Source organism: Toxotes jaculatrix, chromosome 23 (assembly GCF_017976425.1).
Source record: "Toxotes jaculatrix isolate fToxJac2 chromosome 23, fToxJac2.pri, whole genome shotgun sequence".
NCBI lineage: Eukaryota > Metazoa > Chordata > Actinopteri > Toxotidae > Toxotes > Toxotes jaculatrix.
The window spans coordinates 1,077,525-1,096,142 of NC_054416.1; the positions used below are offsets into that span (position 1 = coordinate 1,077,525).

The 18,618-nt window shown below is 45.4% G+C and overlaps 2 protein-coding genes across 6 annotated transcripts; one reads left to right on the forward strand and one right to left on the reverse strand.

Moving 5' to 3' along the window:
• Window positions 1-591: 591 nt before the first annotated feature.
• LOC121177318 (type II inositol 3,4-bisphosphate 4-phosphatase-like) lies at window positions 592-14,095 on the reverse strand. Of its 5 annotated transcripts, none has more exons than XM_041031598.1 (26): window positions 14,024-14,095; window positions 13,433-13,644; window positions 12,983-13,041; window positions 12,682-12,763; window positions 12,391-12,594; window positions 12,262-12,309; window positions 12,003-12,109; window positions 11,526-11,645; window positions 8,640-8,719; window positions 6,659-6,752; window positions 6,429-6,498; window positions 6,154-6,301; window positions 5,421-5,551; window positions 5,180-5,287; window positions 4,939-5,047; window positions 4,353-4,518; window positions 4,048-4,257; window positions 3,825-3,960; window positions 3,518-3,729; window positions 3,179-3,302; window positions 2,961-3,087; window positions 2,731-2,871; window positions 2,510-2,607; window positions 2,217-2,314; window positions 1,968-2,122; window positions 592-894 (listed from the first exon to the last, which is right to left on the reverse strand). In XM_041031598.1, exons 2-26 carry the CDS (start codon window positions 13,545-13,547, stop codon window positions 765-767), a joined length of 3,072 nt encoding a protein of 1,023 aa, XP_040887532.1. In that variant the 5' UTR covers window positions 13,548-13,644; window positions 14,024-14,095; the 3' UTR covers window positions 592-764. The 5 variants fall into 5 exon arrangements, with proteins under 5 accessions (XP_040887532.1, XP_040887531.1, XP_040887535.1 ...); XM_041031597.1 differs by having other exon boundaries at window positions 5,180-5,290; XM_041031599.1 differs by lacking the exon at window positions 592-894 and having other exon boundaries at window positions 1,980-2,122; window positions 2,217-2,327; window positions 5,180-5,290.
• On the forward strand, window positions 12,818-17,177 carry LOC121177388 (high affinity immunoglobulin gamma Fc receptor IB-like). Its single transcript, XM_041031720.1, has 8 exons — window positions 12,818-12,911; window positions 14,497-14,723; window positions 15,327-15,359; window positions 15,454-15,572; window positions 15,711-15,831; window positions 15,924-16,175; window positions 16,430-16,561; window positions 16,725-17,177. Exons 1-8 carry the CDS (start codon window positions 12,895-12,897, stop codon window positions 16,784-16,786), a joined length of 963 nt encoding a protein of 320 aa, XP_040887654.1. The 5' UTR covers window positions 12,818-12,894; the 3' UTR covers window positions 16,787-17,177.
• The last annotated feature ends 1,441 nt before the right edge of the window (window positions 17,178-18,618 follow it).

The following is an 18,618-nucleotide window of genomic DNA, read 5'->3' on the forward strand; positions in this document are numbered from 1 at the left end:
TCAGCTACAACGCTGGAGTGCTTCCTACCTGTACATTACCAACAAATAGTAAATTCGTGGATCAGTCAGTGAAGAAAAATTTACCTGGTAGCTATTTTGATGATCGAAATTCTAATTACTTCACGTACTTTAAATATAATCTGTTCCTCCAGTTAACTGTGTAGACTAAATTTGCTAAGTGACCAACTCTTCTTCTTTCTTTTGAAAGGCAGATCATCTCATTTCCGTTCTAAATGTGTGTAACTCGGTCTGACATGACGCAGCTCTGTGGGCAGCGATGCTGAGCAGCGCCACCCGGCGGCCCGGCAGAAAACACTGACCTGGGGCTTCAAACGGTGGTGGGTCGATTTAATTTAGTAAAGAACCTCCGTCAGAAATATTGGCAACAAAATCTGCATAAAGTATTGATTAAGCAGAGCGGCCACGTCACTGTTTTATTACTGTGTCGTTATCATTTGTCTGTAAAATGACGGTAAATAGTGACAGATGTAACCCTAACCCTCCCTCAGGTCATCTGTGACGACAGTAACTGTATTATAATTCGATTAATTACAAATTCTTATTTAATTCATTTGATATTTGACAGACTGGAATCAAGTATAATTTATTGCAGAAACATGTTTGTAAATCAAACACCTGCAGCCACAGTGAACAGTGCAGAGGGTCATTAAAATAAAATTCACATTCATTTATGACACAACACACACATGATAAAAAAAACACAACCCTATAATAAAATAACCTGTACAAGAACTAAAAAACTGTCAGTGTGTGGATCCATAGCTGCCGTCTGGAGGTCTGTACAGTTTGGGGAAGGTGAGGAGCTGGACGCTGCTGAAGGCGAACTTCCTGCTGCCCACGTTCTTCTGCACGTTCTCCATCCTGCAGCCATCCCTGTGCACACGCACACACACGCACACACACCTGTTTGATCTATTTATATAGAAAAACAACAGCAAAATAACCCACAGGGAACAGAGTGAACACTGACCTACGTGCACATAAGAAATAATGATAAAATAAGTTGTAAATCACAGATAAATAAATGTTTCCATTGCGTCTCATGCAAAAAACAAACAGATCAGCTGTTAAATGTCAGAGACGTGTCTGCTGCTTGTGGACAGAGGCTTTTTCCAGCTGTTTCTCTGAGCTTCACCATGTGAACATCTTGTTATTACTCCTCTGTAACTCGTCTGTGGAATCTCAGAAACCCGACATTTCATCAGGACGGAACGAGTGAAGTCTGAGTCTCACAAACCAAACAGAGAAAAAAAGACTACTGGTATTTTGCCAGCAGTATAACCAGGCTGAGGATGAGCCAAACCACCAGGAGGTGAGAGGTCACCAGGAGGAAGGCCACCGGGTACAGGTGTCGTCTGGGAGCTTTGGGGGCCAAACACAGCGGGAGCCACGGGCCCTGGAGACCAGAGGGACGCTCCCCTGGATCTAACCCAGAGACAGTGAACCCTGACTGGGCATAACAGCCCAGCATGTGTCCCCAGGACAGACGAGACCTGGAGGAGCAGGATTGTTTGTGTGTACGAATGGGAATGAAAGTATGAAGTAACAGAAAAATGGACGATGGTGATCCCATAAGAAAGGAAGGAAGAAAAAAGTGAGGAAGAGAAAGCAGCGAAATGGATGGAAGAAAGAAGTGAGAATGACATGAAGTGAAAAAGAAGAGGAAAAAGAAAAAGTTAAACTGAAAATGGTCAGCAATGTAAAAATAAGGGAAAAGAGGAGAAAGGGAAGCAAAGGAGGTGAGTGAGCGAAGGAAAAGAAAGGTAAGAGAAGGAAAGAAAGAAATTAAAAAGACGAGGGCGAGAAAAGGTAAACAAAGGAAAGAAAGAGAAGGACATGAAGAGCAAAGAAAAGAGAAAGACAAAGCAGAGGAAAGGAAACAGCAAAGGAGAGGACGGAAGGGAGGAAGAGTAAAAACACACATGAACACACACGCAGACACACACCTCCTCATGCAGTCCAGTGCGGTGCTGAAGTGCCGCTGCCCGAGTGTGTGTCGCTCTCTCAGTAACACACACTGCTCCAGCGTCACTGACATCGCCGTGCGGTCCTTCGCACTCTTACAGCTGGTCAGACGGATGCCGTTCACGTTACGACACACCTGCACGAAACACACAGAGAGAGCTGTTGCTCGATCTGTTTCGTGCGTTCGATGCCGCACGCAGCCGCAGCAGCTTCCTCCACACACGTCTCACCATCGCAGCATTCCACAGCACCTCCACGTTCTTCCTCTTCCTGGCTTCCAAACTTCGGTCCAGGGACGACAACAGGTCTGACAGCGACTGGATACCAGCTGGAGAGAGAGACTGGTTCAGTTCAGTGTCTGCAGCTGGTTTTGGTTTCTGGTCTGTTCCACCTCAGAGCTTCTACACTGAGGCAAAAGTCCATATTAAGACACTAAAGCAACAACGCAGCAAAATAAAAGCCACCGTTTCCACATATGGTGAAAAGTAAAAGCTTTAAAATGGCAGCGGCTCCTGAGTCTTACCCGCGTCAGGCAGTCTGTCTCTGAGCGTGTTACAGTACGCTTTCAGACGCTCACAGCTCTGCTGATTCACTCTCTCCTGCAGGGAGCTGTCACCAAACCTGAAAACAAACATGTACAGTCAATTTTCAGTTCACCTGCCTCTGGACAGCTACCTGGATCAGCCCAGCCAATAGGAACAGCTCAGTCGGCTGGTGTTTGTGTGTCTGTGTGTGTGTGTGTACCTCTCAGCCAGACTCTGCTGCTGGTTGATCCCGATGTTGAAGAGAACAGGATGGACTCGTATCAAACGCCCCTCCTTAAGCTGCTGTGGCAACGGCCCAAACGTCTCCGGGGTCAATGGGACCTCGACGACAAAACTGCCCCTGGTTGAAGATGGACACACACTGCGCTTAGGTGTACTGTGTGTGTGTACGAGTGTGTGTGTGTGTGTGTGACTGTGTTTGCCTCCTACCATGTTCCAGTGAGCGTGGGCAGCAGGTCGTCTGGTTGGTCTGTTTTCGCCTCGGTGACAGTGAACGCAACTTCGCTCAGGTCGGCCACACCCACCTCCATGTCCTCCAGCATCCCCACCTCATCACCTGACACACACACATACACACGTGTGTCCACATACAGCATGTGCAGCAGGTTAGTGTGTGTGTGTGTGTGTGTGTGTGTGTGTGTGTGTACCGTAGGTGCTGAGCAGGCTTTCAAACTGAGCCAGGACTCCCACAGAGTGAAGCTGCAGCAGGAAGTCAGGATCCTCCAGACCCTCGTACAGCTTCAACACGAATCCACACACTACTGCTGAGAGCTGAGGGGGAGAGAGAGAGACAGTAGGTACCAGAGCAGCAACATCTTTATTAAAGCACCAGCCCGGGTGGAGCTGAGGTGGAGCTGAGGTCTGAGCCTTCTTCATTTTGTCTCTCAAACAGTTTTTGACAAAGATGCTTCACCTACACGACATGTAATCAAAAATAAATCAAAGACCTAAAAACTATTTTCGTCATGTCGAAGGTTCTCTCTCACCGCCTGGCTGAAGACGGCGTGGCGTCTGTGGACGATCTGTGCGGGGCCCTGGTCAACAGTCGGGCCCACCGCCCCCTGCAGGACCACGAAGGTCATGGCGGCTCGCGCCTTCGTCACAGCTTCGCGCACACAGTCCCTGAGAGTGACCACCAGAGGAAGCAGCTGCTCCTGCCAGGAGGAGGCAGAGGAGGAGGAGGAGGAGGAGGGAGAGGCTGGAGGAGACAGACGAGGAGGAGCTTCAGTTAAGGACATTTTCACAGAGTCCAGGTCACAGAAACAGCAGCGGAAACATGAAACACAGTCCCACCGGTGTTTGTGTCGCCGGCTGATTCCTGCTGCTCTGCTGATGTCAGCTCCTGAGGACGGTCCTCCCGCCCCTGCAGCCGGTCCACCATGGCCATGATGCAGTTGAGACTCTTGGCTACGTTTGCCCACGTCCTGTCCTACACAAACACACACATATATAAAAACTATAACAGTATAAAACCATCTAAAGCAAGCTGAGGCCTAACAAACACAGTCCAACTTGCCCACTCCTCCTCGTCGTACTCCCTGTCACGTCGGACAGCGTCCTGCAGGCCAAGCGACGGCTGGTCCTCCAGGTTGCCCGGCAAGTTGTCACAGAGCAACCCGTTGCTGTGGACGTGGCTGCTGTTGAGGTTGGCCGTGCACTGGTTGTGGATCGCCAGCAGGGCGCTTTTCACCAGCTCGTCTTTGAGCGCGTGAACAAACTGCTCCGTCTGGATGAAAATCACAGAAGAGGTCAAGACAAGAGGAATTCACCTGTCACCTGTCAAAGAAGAACACCTTACCTGTGTTCTCCTTCCCTCCTCACCTGTAGAGTCAGGCTGTCCAGCACCTGCTGCAGACGAGCAGCGTTCAGCTCCAGAGAGACGGACAGCAGCTCCTCGGCGAGCCCGAAGACCAGAGGCTGCAGCTGGGCCACGCTGGTCAGCAGCTCCCTGGCTCTGGAGCTCTCGTCTCGAGAGTAAGAGACGGAGCTGGAGAGAGAGATGGAGGAGTAAAATAAAAACAGCATCTGGAATTACATTTAGTTTTAAACAAATACAATAATCTGTGAAATCCCTTTTTACTAAACCACAGTTTCATTATAAAGGTAATATGAGAATATCGTGTTTTCTTTTTTCATCCTATAGCTGCTGGATCCAAACTGAGGATCCTGACGGGCTAAATAATTCAACAAAATGCGATGTATTTGTGCGGTAATCTACAATGCAGCATCACTAATCCTGAGAGAGCAGAGATTATAGAGATTAACCATCAGACAACAATATAAAGCGACAGAGAGGAAGAGAAAAGCTGTTCGGTATAACATGGACGGATGAATGGAGAAAGAGGAGCAGAGAAAGAGGAGAAGAAGACCGTCTGAAACGTCTGACGTCTGGAGGTGAGGACCTCACCTGTCCCAGTGGTTTGTGTGTTTGCTGAGAAGTCTTTTCAGTCCACCATGTTTAAAGGCCTGGTGGTGATCAGCCGGAGCACCAAATGTTATAACGTCATACCACACACCTGGAGACACAGGGAGGCCGTTACAGTGAGTTATATGAGATAAGCACTGTGGCATCTACACACAAAAAAAATGGAGCAGTGAATAAAAGTGTTAACGAGCAGGAGAAAAAGAAAACCAGCTCCTGGATGCACCTGTGCTGTCTGGATCAGTGACCTCCATCCTCTGAGAGTGCAGGTTGGTCGGAACGAACTGAAGGTGTCTGTCTGACTTACTGCTGCTCGACTTAAAGCAGGACGTCGCTGCTGCAACGAAGTAAAACACGACTGAATAAAGAAAACATCAACGGCACCAATAATCCAGTCTTTAAGCTAAGCTAAGCTAACGGGCTGCCGACCATAGCTTCATATTTATCACAGCTTTAATTGACCTCACCTGAGAGTTTGCTGAGCTCAGTGAGTGTTTCATGATAACAGCCAATCAGGTAGCTGCAGTGGTTGATGACATCGTGGCGGAGCCCATCCCAGTGGGGTGAAAGGTCACCGAGCTCCTTCACTTCCTGGACCCTGAGACAGAGCGATGACAGCAGGCTCGTTTGAGATGAATCTGAGATGAGGTCAGCGTTTTCTTTCAAGCGTCCCAGTCTGCTGGACCAGTTTCTTTCACGCGTCCCAGTCTGCTGGACCAGTTTCTTTCACAGAAGAGTTAAGGCTCTGGTACACTCTGTCAAAACTGCTTGTCAAATGGTGGAAAAGCATCTGAAACCTCCTCCCACACCTTTTCGATGCTGAATTAGAACGAGGGCTGCACAGAAAAATATCTGCACCTTTCTGAAACCAAACCTCTCCCACCCACTTCATGCTGTGATCAGCCAGCTGTGTGGAGGTGGTAAACTTAGCCAGGTCTGAACTTCTTTCTCTCACTCTTTTTTTTTTTTGATCCTGCTGTACAACTATTTATTTCATTTCTCATTCAAACAACCACAATGTAACACGATGGATGTCCTCCGGGACAGACTGTCCTCTCAGGACTGTCCTCCAGGACAGACTGTTGAATGTGAATAAACAGTTGTGTAATGTGAACGTCTATGTTTTAACTGGTTAACCAGGAAACTAAAAACAAAGGCCTGGCTCTCTCTCTCTAAACACACACACACACACACACATACCTGTTTGTGTGTTCGCGTATGAGCGCGCTCAGTAGCTGTTTGGGTAAAGAGAAAGAGAGCGGCGTCTCTGACAGCTGCTCCCTGACCAGCATCCATCGCTGATCCTCCGTCTGAAACCTGTACACCTTACACACCTGGGAACACAGCACTGCACGCACACACACACGCACACACACACAAAAGCACAGAAACATGTTCACACAACTGAACCCCTGAAGGACAGAAGGTAACTGAACAGTAGAAAAATCCTGCGTTGTCCTGTACATGTGTCTCACCAGCTCTCATCATCGGACTGTTTTCCTTGTCGTGGACTGAGCCGTGAAGACTGACACACAAAGCAGGACACTGGAGCAACAGACAGAGAGAGAACGATGGTATGAAGGAGGGAAAATACTTCTCAGTCCTTTCAGAGTCACCTGTGAGCTACAGTTTCCCTCTAAAACAAAGATACTCAGAGTGAGGGCGACAGAAGGGACCCAGCGTTTCTGCCTCTCTCCTCCTCTACCTTGTGCTCAGGAGGAGTTTTATCATCTCTCTCTCCCTCCATCTGCAGACGGGACACCTTCACCTCCCCAACCTCGTTCACTCCGTCCATCGTCCTAACGAAGAAACACAGGAGGCAAGGAAGAACAGTTTTGATGTTTGGAAAGAAAGAAGAGAAGAGAGGCCAGAGTGTGCTCAGGAAGACGTTTACCTTCAGCAGGACAGTGAATCGCCTCCTCTTGTGGAGTGATGTTAATTCATGTAAAAACATTCACACCAGCTCTCCTGACCTTTCACTTCCCCTCCCTGCCCATCTCTCAGCTCAGTTCCATATTTTGAAACTACAGGGCAAATAAACGTTCACACTAAGCACGAGGAAGACAAATGTACTGAGCATAACTAAGTTTGTGAGACATTATGAACCAGTTCCTTCAAAAACGTAAACTCTTTTCTTTAAAAAAAACTCTGCAGACAAAATAAATATTGTTAATAATAAAAGATGAGCTCGATAGAGAAAAACACAACTAGCATTGTTAAGCTAATGAGCAAATTTAACTGGAGTTAACCAGGACGGAGGTTAGAGGAGATTACTGAAAAAGCAAAACAGAAAATAACCAGCAAACTAGAAACAAAAAACAAACAGGAAAAGCTAAACGAAAACAACATAACTTGGAAGGCAAAGTTAACAGCAAATAACTAACAAGAAAAGCTAACCAGAAGTAGAGTAACTAACAGTAAAACCACAGGATACCAAACAAGAATAGCTAACCAGAAAAAACATAACTAACAAGACGCCATGTAGAGGAAACAGTAACAGCTAACTAGTAACAACAAAGCTAGCAAGACCGGTAACTAGACACAAGATAACTGACAGGAAATGTTTATAAATAACAACATTACAAGCAAGACAAAGCTAACTGAAGACCTGATAACTACATGGAGAAGGTAAAGTTAACTAGCAAGACGAGAAACAAGATAACAAGAGAAACTAACTACAAACACGATAACTGAGAAAATCTAATCTGGAATCAGTAAGATAAAACCCACGAGAAGAAAGATAACCAGCAGAGCAAAGCTAACGTGTTTCCATAACAAGGTAACTAACTTACTGCCTGATGACGGTATCTTGGTGGACACAGTAATATCATCCAAAAACAAAATATCACAGCAAACCATAAAGAAAACTGAACCAGCTAACTAACTCTGGCTAACTCACAGCAGCAGCACCCTGCTCTGTCGCTCTGCCAACCTGTGCCAGGTATGTGTTGAGTAATGAGATAAACCTGTAGGAAACATGTCAGCACAGACACACCTACTGAACTCTTACACCTGGCTCACCCGCTCTCCCACTCTCTGCCTAGGTCTCTCGCCCCCCCCCCCCTCTCTCTCTCCCTCTTCTGCCCTGCGTCTGTTTGTCGGTCTCTCTGAAGATGCTGTGATGTAGAAACAGGAAGAGATTGTGTTTTTCTGCTCTCTGTGGAGGTGGAGACACACACACACACACACCCCACCTCTCACTTCCTCTTCTGGCTACAGATATCCCAGCAACGTCCAATCAGGTGACAGCTCCTAAACCTCTATGAGCTGCATTTCATTCACTTCAAAAGGCTTCATTGACATGAGGTGGAAAACGGGCAGAGGATATAAGGAAGGAGGTGAATGGTGTGTAGAGTAAAACCTGAGATGTGTTTAGGATGAATGTGTGGTGGTTTACATTGACTTTAGTTTGGTAATGAGGAGTTAAACTGTGTGTGGGGGCTGGTTTCTCTGAGACAGAGAACGTAAGATTATAAACAAGTTAAATTTGACTTTTATCTGTTAATTAATCTGTACAATGAAATGCATAAAGAATATACAACAGATAAAAGGAAGCACTGTCCAGTCTGGAGGGTTAAAGGGGAATTTAAAGGAACGTGTGGTGTATGATGGTGTAGGACAGTGATACAGGACAGGTGACAAAGGGACAAAGGTTTCAGGGACAGCTGAAAGAGGAGTGTGTTTACCTGAGGCCGACAGAGATGTGAGGCTCCTTGGACCTGAGCAGATCTCTGATGGAGAAGGAGGTGAAACCCAGAAAGCTCCTCTAACAGAAAGAGAAAGTAAGAGAGAGTGGTTTTATCTTACAGTGAACTGTGACAGCTCATTAAACTGTGACTCCTCTGAACAGTGGCTGTGTTTGCCTGCACAGGAGGTGATGTGTTTCACATCTTCTGTTTGGTTTGGAATGAAAGGCAGCGGAAAGTCTGCCCTCGATTGTCTCTGAGGCAGAGCTTTCCTGCAAACAGATCCTGTCTCCCTCCCTGCCATTGTTTCCCGAGCAGTTAGTGCACTGCAGTTAGCAGACAAGAACTCAACAAACTGTATGGTTTCATAAAGGGCATCAAACAAACTTTAACTTTAATTTTAAGAACTCATTATTTTTGTCTCACCACCACTCTAAAGTGCTGCCTGAGAGACTCAATTCTGGGCAAAATGTCCCAGTTTGAAAACTGGTTAAACCTAAAGCTTCAGCTGGACACATAAAGAAAGGACTTATCAAGCTGCTGATGTTGTTATTTAAGGACATAACAGCTGGTGAAACATAGTTAATGTATTTTTAATGAGTTTTACTTAATCAGTTTAATGTTCACTGTCTCAGCTTCTTCCCTTTCAGGCCTCAGTTCCTCCTTCGATGTGCGAATCAGCTGCTGCGTCTTTTAAATCTCCACACGTGAGTTTCTGTAAACGAGCTGATCACATTCATCTGTGTGGCTGTTGGTGGAAAACCAAACCCTGCGCTCCAGTTTTTACTGCATCAGTACAGCGTCAGACACAAAACACACTTCATGATGAAAACAGCAGGAACAGTCACGTGACAGGGTACGCCCAATTTCCTAAAAACAAACAGCCCTAAACTACACGCAGGCCGTGTCCTGCTCCAAGTTATATAAAGGGCCTTTGCACAGTTTTAAGCTTTAAGCTTCTTCCTGATGTAGAGTAACATTAATTAATAAATGGCTCATTCACACACACACACACACACACACACACAGGAACTCATCATCATCACGGGGTCACGGCCACGCACACAGCAGCGGCATTAAAATCACTCTGTTGCTATGACGATAATCAGAAGCTCAGAGGATTACCTTGACGAGTGAAAAGCACTCAAATCACCCGACACAGAAACACTGTGCATGTACGGTGACACTGATGGAGCAGTGTGGGACCATCACCTGTGAATGAAGACGTCCAAACGTCCACACAGGCTGCATTCAGTGATACCTTATTCATTTAATCTCAGTCTCAATTATTTTTTACTCACTTATTCTAAATGGTGCATTTTAAGTTTTCGTGTAAATGAGAACGTCTGCGAGTTTCAAAGGAAGGAAACAAACAAACAGGATATTGAGACGTTAACTCTGTACTGATGAAACGTTGCCACATTTCCTCGGTTGCATCTGAAGGTTTGGGCAATAAAACACACACCCACACACACACACCCACACACACACACACACACACACACACACTGAGCTAATCTGTCTCATTGAGTTCTTGGGAAAAACAAGAGGCTTTTAAGATTACATGCTAATCCCCATCAAATCTAGACACACACACACAAACTACACTGACCGACTCAGACTCACTCCACAGAATGTTTACAGTCACTTTGTGTGTGTGTGTGTGTGTTAGCATGCATTCTCCTACCTGTCCAGCAGAGGAGCTGTTGTCTCCTGGTGGACAGAAACACTTGTTGCACGCCATCATCACAGCATCACCAGAATAATTTTAAAAAAAAAAAACCTCTTCCTTCCTGTTTGTGCTCTGTCTCTTTATTTCTGTCTCTGTTGTGTTTCCTGTTTTCTCACATCGGCTGCAGCTTTAATGACCAGCTCAGTCTCTGCTGCACAAAAACAAAATGTCTGTCCGACCTACTGACTGAACTGAATTTGAAGTTTGATTTAAATCTGAAACGGTCTGAAGAAAAACGACGAGATCAGTTTTCGATGCTCGGGAACATCTGTGTTTGATCCACAGTCACACTGATGAAGTTACACTGTACAACAACAAGTAATCTGATTACTCTGAGTAGCTACTGTACCTCAAACTGTGCAGTACTTGACGTGGAGATTCCCACCTGCACCTGAATGCACCACTGACATTAGAGCTTACTGCACTACTGAATTTTGCATTAGATTAAATGACTGACTGTGCAGCAGCTGCTTGAAGAATTTCTCTTTCTCATGGTGTCATCTCATCTCATTTACAGACAGAGAAATGGAAACAAAAGAAGAAGAAGAAGAAGAAGAAGAGCGGGAGCGTCCGTCAGCATGGGAACAAAAAAAACGTCCGGAAAGAAAGAATCCGCCAGTCCTGAAACACGGGCTGAGAACGCGGCTTCGCTCGTCTCTGAAAAGCCTAACACACACCGGCCGAGCGTCTCTCTGCTCCCTCGATCACCTTTTCCCCCTGCACCTCCTCCTTTTTCGTCACGGCCGACGGGATTAAAAACGCACGGCCCTCGGCATCATGGGAAATATGCAGATTAGTGAGGAGCCTGCTGGAGTTTGGCAGAAATGAAGGAGAGAGAGCAAAACCCGAACCGTAAATATCTGTCTGAAATCTCACTTTCTCTCCACAGCTATCCTCGATTTACCCTCCTATCTGTGTGAGTGTGTGTGTGTGTGTGTGTGTGTGTGTGTGTGTGTGTGTGTGTGTGTGTGAGAGAGAGATTAACTGAACTGAGAGAGAAATCAAGTGTGTGTGTTCAAAAGCTACCACCACTGGTATTACACATGTACATATCCTTTGCACTATAATCCTCTTATATACACAATTTTGCAGACATATCTACACATCACTCACACACACACACACACACACACACCTCACTGACACACACTCACTGTGCTGTGTGTTGTCGGCTCCTCTGCGTGGTACACGGTGACTCTGATCCTGCTGTGATGGTAGAGAGGGTAGTCGCCACGGAAACACACAGATGTTACAAACACTTTCTCATCCGGTGCCTGCAACACACACACACACACATGCACACACACACACACACAAAGTTGTGTTTCTGTGACTTCAGAGGACACGACACTGAGACTTATCGTGAGCTTGACCTAAACCTAACCTCTCACCCAGCCTCAGGAAAGTGACAAAAACTTCAACTGTTTGATGAAACAAAAGATGTGATGAGATATTTAAGAACGCAGCTTCCTCTCATCACCTCAGTAACAGACGAGCACGACATGAAACGCACAGAAACCACAGCTACTATCAAACTAAACTCTCACCTTAACTTTAAAACTAAGTCTTAACCCTCAGTGCTTTGACCTAGTGAGGAAACTAACTGTGTGTGTGTGCGTGTGTGTGTTTACCTTCACTGTGTCTGAGCAGCAGTGCTTCCTGACTGTGTGAGTGTGTGTGTCAATCACACAAACTTGAACCAGGAGTCCGGCTGCCACTGAAACCACAGCTCGACACTCTGAGAGAAAGAGAAACCAGTAGAGTGTGTGTGTGTGTGTGTGTGTGTGTGTGTGTGTGTGAATATAAAACTATTATCCAAACACATAAAGGCACAAATTTTACAAACAGTAAATTAAAGTAGTGAGTCTGCTCTGAGCGTGTGCAGCTTACCCACAGCCAGGTGCAGTGGAGAGACTTTAACAGCAGACTCGACTCCACCTTGTGGCCACAGCACAACATTACATCAACACCCACTGACAACACTGCAAACTACATGATGTTTACAAGTCACACACTCACCTGTACCTCCCACAGTGCAGTGTGAGGCAGTGTGTGTGTGTTGCTGCGTGTGCTGTGAGGACTGTGTGTTAATGAGCGTGCCCAGGTGTGCGATGCGTCTCCTCAGCGTCTCTGTGTTGGCGTCTCTGAGGGCGACGAGCCAGGACACACACTCTGCGGAGCTGCTCGACTGCAGGAGCACAGGAGGGTCGCCGCTCTCGAAGCCTGCGCACACACACACACACACACGCCTCTACTTAGCTGGCAAACATTACATGTAAAAGCATGAGTGTGTGTGTGTGTGTTACGTACTGACAGCCAGTCGTGTGCTGTCGCCAGGAAGCTTCATCACGTCACATCTCTCCAGCAGCAGCACCTCCTCCAGCTCCCCGCCCTGCACACACAGGAGCTGGGTAAATATCTCAGGTTAACTGTCCCGGTTCGAGTTTTTAAAATCTTTGCAGAAAATCATTTCATATTTAATCACAGTCAAAGAATGACAAACAATAAGTCCTTCAATTATTTATGAAGAACATGAGTAGGTGAGTTTCCTGTGTCTCCACAGACAAAAGTCCAAACTAATGTTCTTTTTCTTTTCCTCTCTGTCTCTCACCTGTTTCTTCAGGATGAACAATATGTTTCCCCTCAGCCGACAAAACCTCTGAGTCACACCTGAGACAGAGAACGTCTGAACGTGAGGATTGTTTCCTCCAAGAAAATCTGCATCAGAAAAACCTGCAGCAACAAGGCTCTTTAACTTCTGTGAGTGGAGACACTTGTTCACGATGCTGTTCCACTGTTGGTCACACAGAAGTTCCCGGAAACTAAAGTCAGAGTGAGTCAGACGATGGAAATAGATGAAGACGGCCGAGGAGCCGCAGAGCAAGGCAGCTGAACTCAGACTGCTGAGAGCAGGAAGGGAAAAGAACAGATGTGGACATATGAAAACAGGACAGAGGAGGACAGAGGAGGACAGAGTGAACACAACAGAACAAATAAGAACACCAGAGAACACAAAGAGGAAGAAAAAGAGAGCAGAACAGAACAGAGTCCGTCTGTTCACCCTTCTCCTGTCGTCCGACTCCCAGCGCTCCTTCTTTCTGGAAGATTCCAGATGTTTCTTCCCTGGACAGAAACAGCAGCTGGCTGCGGTTCACCCTCAGCTTCATCCTCCTCATCTTTCCTCTCCCTCCTCACAGCACATCAACAGTCTGATGGCCTCATCTTCATCACCATCACCATCACCTTCATCAGGGTCTGACGTCCATCCGCCTCCTGTTTGGATGAAGTTGGGCAATAAATGAGAAAATCAAATCATTAATCATCCACAGAATCTCAGCCGGTGATAATCTGTGCGTCTGAAAATAGACAGGATGAGAGCAGGTTAATGTCAGAGGCTTTCACCGTGAATAACACAGTAATAAAGCAGTGTGTGGCGTTATTACAGCGGTTTAATGAAGCTGCACAGGTTTGTGGATTAGCTATAACAAATGAAAAAGCTGCGTTAATCACTCTGCTCTGTTAACGTTAGTTTGCTAACACGAGGGAAAACCTTTAAAAAAAACCCTAAAAGGTTATGAAACTACTTCATAATCAATAAACTGTATATAATCGAACACTTTAACATGTCAGGAGCTTTACCGGCGTCTCTTACCGACGTTAAAAAAACAAGTTTTTTGGGATTAAAACCAACTTTCCAACCGCTGTGTGTTTTGAGTGGGATCCGTGAAAAAAAAAAACCTTTGGACTGCTCAAGTATCGCGAGAGCCCGTAGCCCTGTCGGGTGCGCTTGTCACGTAGAACCACAGGATGTCGCGAGAATGACAACAAACCTCTGAAGGAATAACAGAAGTACAATATAAAATTTGACGGAACAGTTTAATTAGTTTAATTACTATTTTTTCAACTGTTTCTGTTTGTTTTGGGGTTTTTTTTTATAAAAATAACTTTAAAACCTTCATGTTTTCTGTCTCAGACAACTGAAATATCCTGCAAAAGCTTTTTAAACTGATGAATCTGCCTCCGGCTGAATCTCTGTGTCTGGTGGAATTTCACGATTCGTATAAATTGTGTTGTAAACGATGTCACCTCACCATATTGCCTTTGTCAATATCTATCTATTGACAGGATCTATCATCGGCTGTGCTGGGGACTCTCTCTCTCTCTCTGTCCTCTCTGTCCTCTCTCTCTCTCTCTCTCTCTCTCTCTGTCCTCTCTCTCTCTCTCTCTCTCTCTCTCTCTCTCTCTCTCTTGTCCTCTGTCCTTTCTCTCTCTCTCTCTCTCTCTCTCTCTCTCTCCGTCTGTCAGCTGGCAGCAGGTCATCATGGAGGTAGCAGCTCTCTGTCTACTTCTCTGTAAGTAACACAACATTGTGTATTGTGTGTCTTTGTGTTGTGTCTCCTCTTGTTGCTTCAGCTCACAGTGTTTTTGTCTGTTAAAAATACATTTATTCATGGCCACACTACTTGGTCAAAAGTTTGTGGACTCCCACACAACTTTGGGTATTTAAATGGTGTGTGAGGGTTTAATGGGTTGTGGCTCATTTCCAGTTGAGTTCTTTGTTACGTCTGAGATCTGATGGTTTGATGTTTTCTGCAGAGAGCTGTGTTTTCTCATAGCTTCAAATTAAAAACGTGTATTAGAGTAAAACCTAATAAAATACATTAGTATGAGTCAGCCGTGCAGTGACCTTACACATACTGAGGTCCACCTCAGATCCTGTGCACTAATATGGTGCATTTCTGTATTTAAAGTGAAACCATGAGCAGCTTAAAATGTCAAATGTTTAAGTGAAAACTGACTTTTTCACAACATGGTTCAAAGAGTTTAGAAAACAGGCAGAAAACATGGAACTGAGTATAATCTCACAAACCACAAAACTAAACAAACTAAAGAAAAAAAAGTTTGACTGTTTATTTCTAATGAATCTGATCTTTGTGTTTCATTTTCCGATTCAGTGATGAATTCCTTGGATCCTGGTCGAGCACGAGGTGAGATTAAAGTCAGTGATCTGAGAACAAAACATGAAGTGTAGTCAGTGACATGTGAACTGATATACCCCCCTCCCCCCTGTCCCTCCCCCAGTCTCTGTGACAGTCACCCCTGAAAAGTCCCAGTTCTTTAAATATGACAGTTTCTCTGTGAGCTGTGAGGAGGAGCAGTGGACTGGATGGAGAGTGATGAAGAGGATGGAGGATGGAGAGGTTTGTCAGGGAATCAAACCCACGACCTCCCAGCTGTCACGCTTTTACTCGCCGTCTTTGACTTGATGTTGCTTTCAAATCAGAGTCAGCTTGTTTGCATTTACCTGCAGCTTCTCTGGTGGTCCATTTGTCCCACAGGTGAGCCCATGTCCGTCCCCCTGCTCCATCACTGCTGCCTTCCCTGCCACAGACAGTGGGGAGTACTGGTGTGAAACTGGACTGGGAACAACCAGCAACGCCGTCAACATCACTGTCACTGGTAGGTGGTTGCTGTCATTAAAGTCAAAATTAGGAAGGAAACTGGTTCAGGAGTGGAGAGGACTATCAGCCCGTCACATGTGTCTCATTCAGGTGGCTCTGTGATCCTGGAGAGTCCAGTCCTTCCTGTGATGGAGGGAGACCGCGTGACTCTGTACTGCAGAGGAAAAGACGTAATGTCTGCCGACGACCTCACAGCCGACTTCTTTAAAGATGGACGCCTCATCGTGACCAGCTCCACAGGAAACCTGACCATCGGCAGTGTTTCCAGATCTGACGAAGGACTGTACAGGTGTAACAGCCGTGGACGTGGAGACTCGCCTGAGAGCTGGCTGAAGGTCAGAGGTGAGGAGATGTTTTACAGGAAGTTTCAGTTTGATTGTGTGAAGTTAAACAGTTCAGACTGTCTCTCTCTCTGGATCCAGGGAGCTTTTAAGAGTTAATGCTTGGATCCAAAATGAGAGGACAGACGTGAAAGACGCAGGAAGTCTGGTCGAAATCTGTCAGAGTCGGTGTGGATTGTTATATCTGATGAAATGAGAGAGGAGCACATTTCTCCCTGTCAGTCTATAAGAAAGTAACTTCTGTCCTCTGTGCAGCGCCCCCTGCAGGCCAGCACCCCCCAGCTCCCCTGCTCTCTGTCTCAACCCTTCTGCGTCACCTGTTGGTGGGAGCTCCTTACCTGCTGTCCACCATCCTACTGGGACTCATATGCAGAGACAGGAAGAGAGGTGAGTTCAGAGCAAACAGTTGTTTTGTGAATGAATGAATGAAGCTGGTGGTCGCGGTGGATGGTGGACATGCAACTGTCACACCAGAGACCAGGATCCAGAGTCCTGCCTGCTCTGCTTATTTTTCGCTTTTAATTTATTTTTATTCTGTACGTTTTTGCAGAGTTACAGGTCAATGAGGCAAGGCCGCCATCTGATGATGTCATCATGCAAATAGGCATGTAACGACTGAGGTCATCCCGCGTCAACATCCCTACATTTACACACACATTAATATTCCACAACTAAAACATGACAGCATTGGGAATCTGATAGAGGTTCTGTAAACAGAACATCCTGATTGGATTTATTTCCAGGTGAGACATGCTTTGGACATGTGCACAGCACGTTCAGAACATGTGTCTCGTGTCTGGAATAAGGTCATTGTGTGGCAGTAAACATAGTGAAGGACATCATTGGATTATCACCCTAAAAATATGCCCTCAATCATCTGGTTTTTATGGTTTTTGGTTTTAAATTTGTCAAACTTACATTTTTCATCTCATTCTATGTGTATCACCCGTGGAATTTAATCAGTGTTACTGATGAGGCTGTGGCATCAGTGCTGTCATTTCACCATGAGCTCAGTTCTGCTGACATGGAAAATAAAGTGCTGATCTTGAACCAACGCTCAGCGTCTGTTTGTTTCACTCCTGTTATAAGACATCTGGGCTTCTGGGTAATACCCTCGCTCTTTCTGTGAAGGTGGGTTTGACAGGAAGTGCGGGGGTTTGACGAGCCTGTTTGTCTGTTTGAGTGAAAAACATGTTGATGACAATATTTGTGGATTTTATTTATTTATTTTTGCATGTTTCCCTGTTTGGGAATCGCTGAGACGGATAATACGATTCCATAAAAGAAATCAGAGTGCCATGTGACACATGTGACACTGGCCATCCATTATCATCGAAATCTTTGAACTGTGGGAGGAAACCAGCTGCTGTGAGGAGGCTGAGCCAACCACTGAGGCGCCGCCGCTGCCCATCACTGCGCTGCAGCACAGCACAGTGTGAAGTGACACAACATCTGATGCGGCTCAGTTTGGGTTGCAGACATTGATGTCCTGTTTCATACTAACTTTGTACCAGTACCTGTTCCTGGACCCCACAACTCGTTCAATCTTCATCTTTTTGTCACTTTTTCAGTGTAAACAGGTTCAAAACCTGTGCAGCATGAAACCGATCATTTGGTTAACAGCAGAGGACAGCTGATGTCCAGGCTCGCTTTGTATACTCAGTATATGAAGAGTGCAGTGGTTAACAGGCAGCAGGAACAATACAACACCCTCAGCGTTACTTCCTCTCACTCAGGTAGCGAACTGCAGCTTCACTGCTGTCGGTTATCTTCCGGTTTAACAGGAAACTGCTTTAAGTTTAGAGGAAAAGCTGCTGCTTTTCTACACGCAGGTCAGTTTTTAGACTGAGATAAAAAAAAGGTGTGTGTTCATGCTTTCACAATCCAAAACGATTTGTGATTTTACAAAAATGTTGATGCAACTTCTGCCCTCAAGTGGCCAGAAAAGTGAAGTGCAGCTTTAAGGAGGAGACCATGTCTGAGCCTCTTCAGGCTTCAGTGTTTTTAGTCTGGACGAGGTGCTGGAGTCACGTCCTCAGTGTTTCCAGCTCAAACCTTTGGAATTTTAAATCCCCTGAAGTTCAGTTTATATAAAACATTTGATATTTACAGATATATAGAAAATTTAAAATAAAAAAAAGAAAGAAAAACTTTGGTTTCTGGTCAAAATCCACAGCATTAGAGTGTCGAGGACTTAGACTCATGACCTATAACTAAACTTGCCTTTGTGCAAACTTGTGATTTTCTATATTACCAAACACAGGCGTAAGCACTTTCAAATTTAAATATATAACAAATTTAATTTTTAAAAAGTGTCTAAGTGATTTTGTGTTTAATAAAATTCATAAATCAAATATATTTTAGTTCTTTGAGTTTAATTTTTTTTTTTTGTCTTTTTTTTTCTGAGTTTTAAGCTTTTAAAAAAAGTAGCTTGTTTTGTAAAC

What these genes read in the sequence shown, in the direction of transcription:
- LOC121177388 (XM_041031720.1), top strand. An exon ending in CGTCAACATCACTGTCACTG is followed by an intron (nt 15,832 to 15,923) that starts GTAGGTGGTTGC and finishes TGTCTCATTCAG; the next exon opens with GTGGCTCTGTGATCCTGGAG. An exon ending in ATGCAGAGACAGGAAGAGAG is followed by an intron (nt 16,562 to 16,724) that starts GTGAGTTCAGAG and finishes ACGTTTTTGCAG; the next exon opens with AGTTACAGGTCAATGAGGCA.
- LOC121177318 (XM_041031597.1), bottom strand. Translation starts at nt 13,547, where the DNA reads ATGAGGAGGATGAAGCTGAGGGTGAACCGCAGCCAGCTGCTGTTTCTG. An exon ending in CAGCACACGACTGGCTGTCA is followed by an intron (nt 12,595 to 12,681) that starts GTACGTAACACA and finishes GTGTGTGCGCAG; the next exon opens with GCTTCGAGAGCGGCGACCCT. An exon ending in AGTACGACGAGGAGGAGTGG is followed by an intron (nt 3,961 to 4,047) that starts GCAAGTTGGACT and finishes GTGTTTGTGTAG; the next exon opens with GACAGGACGTGGGCAAACGT.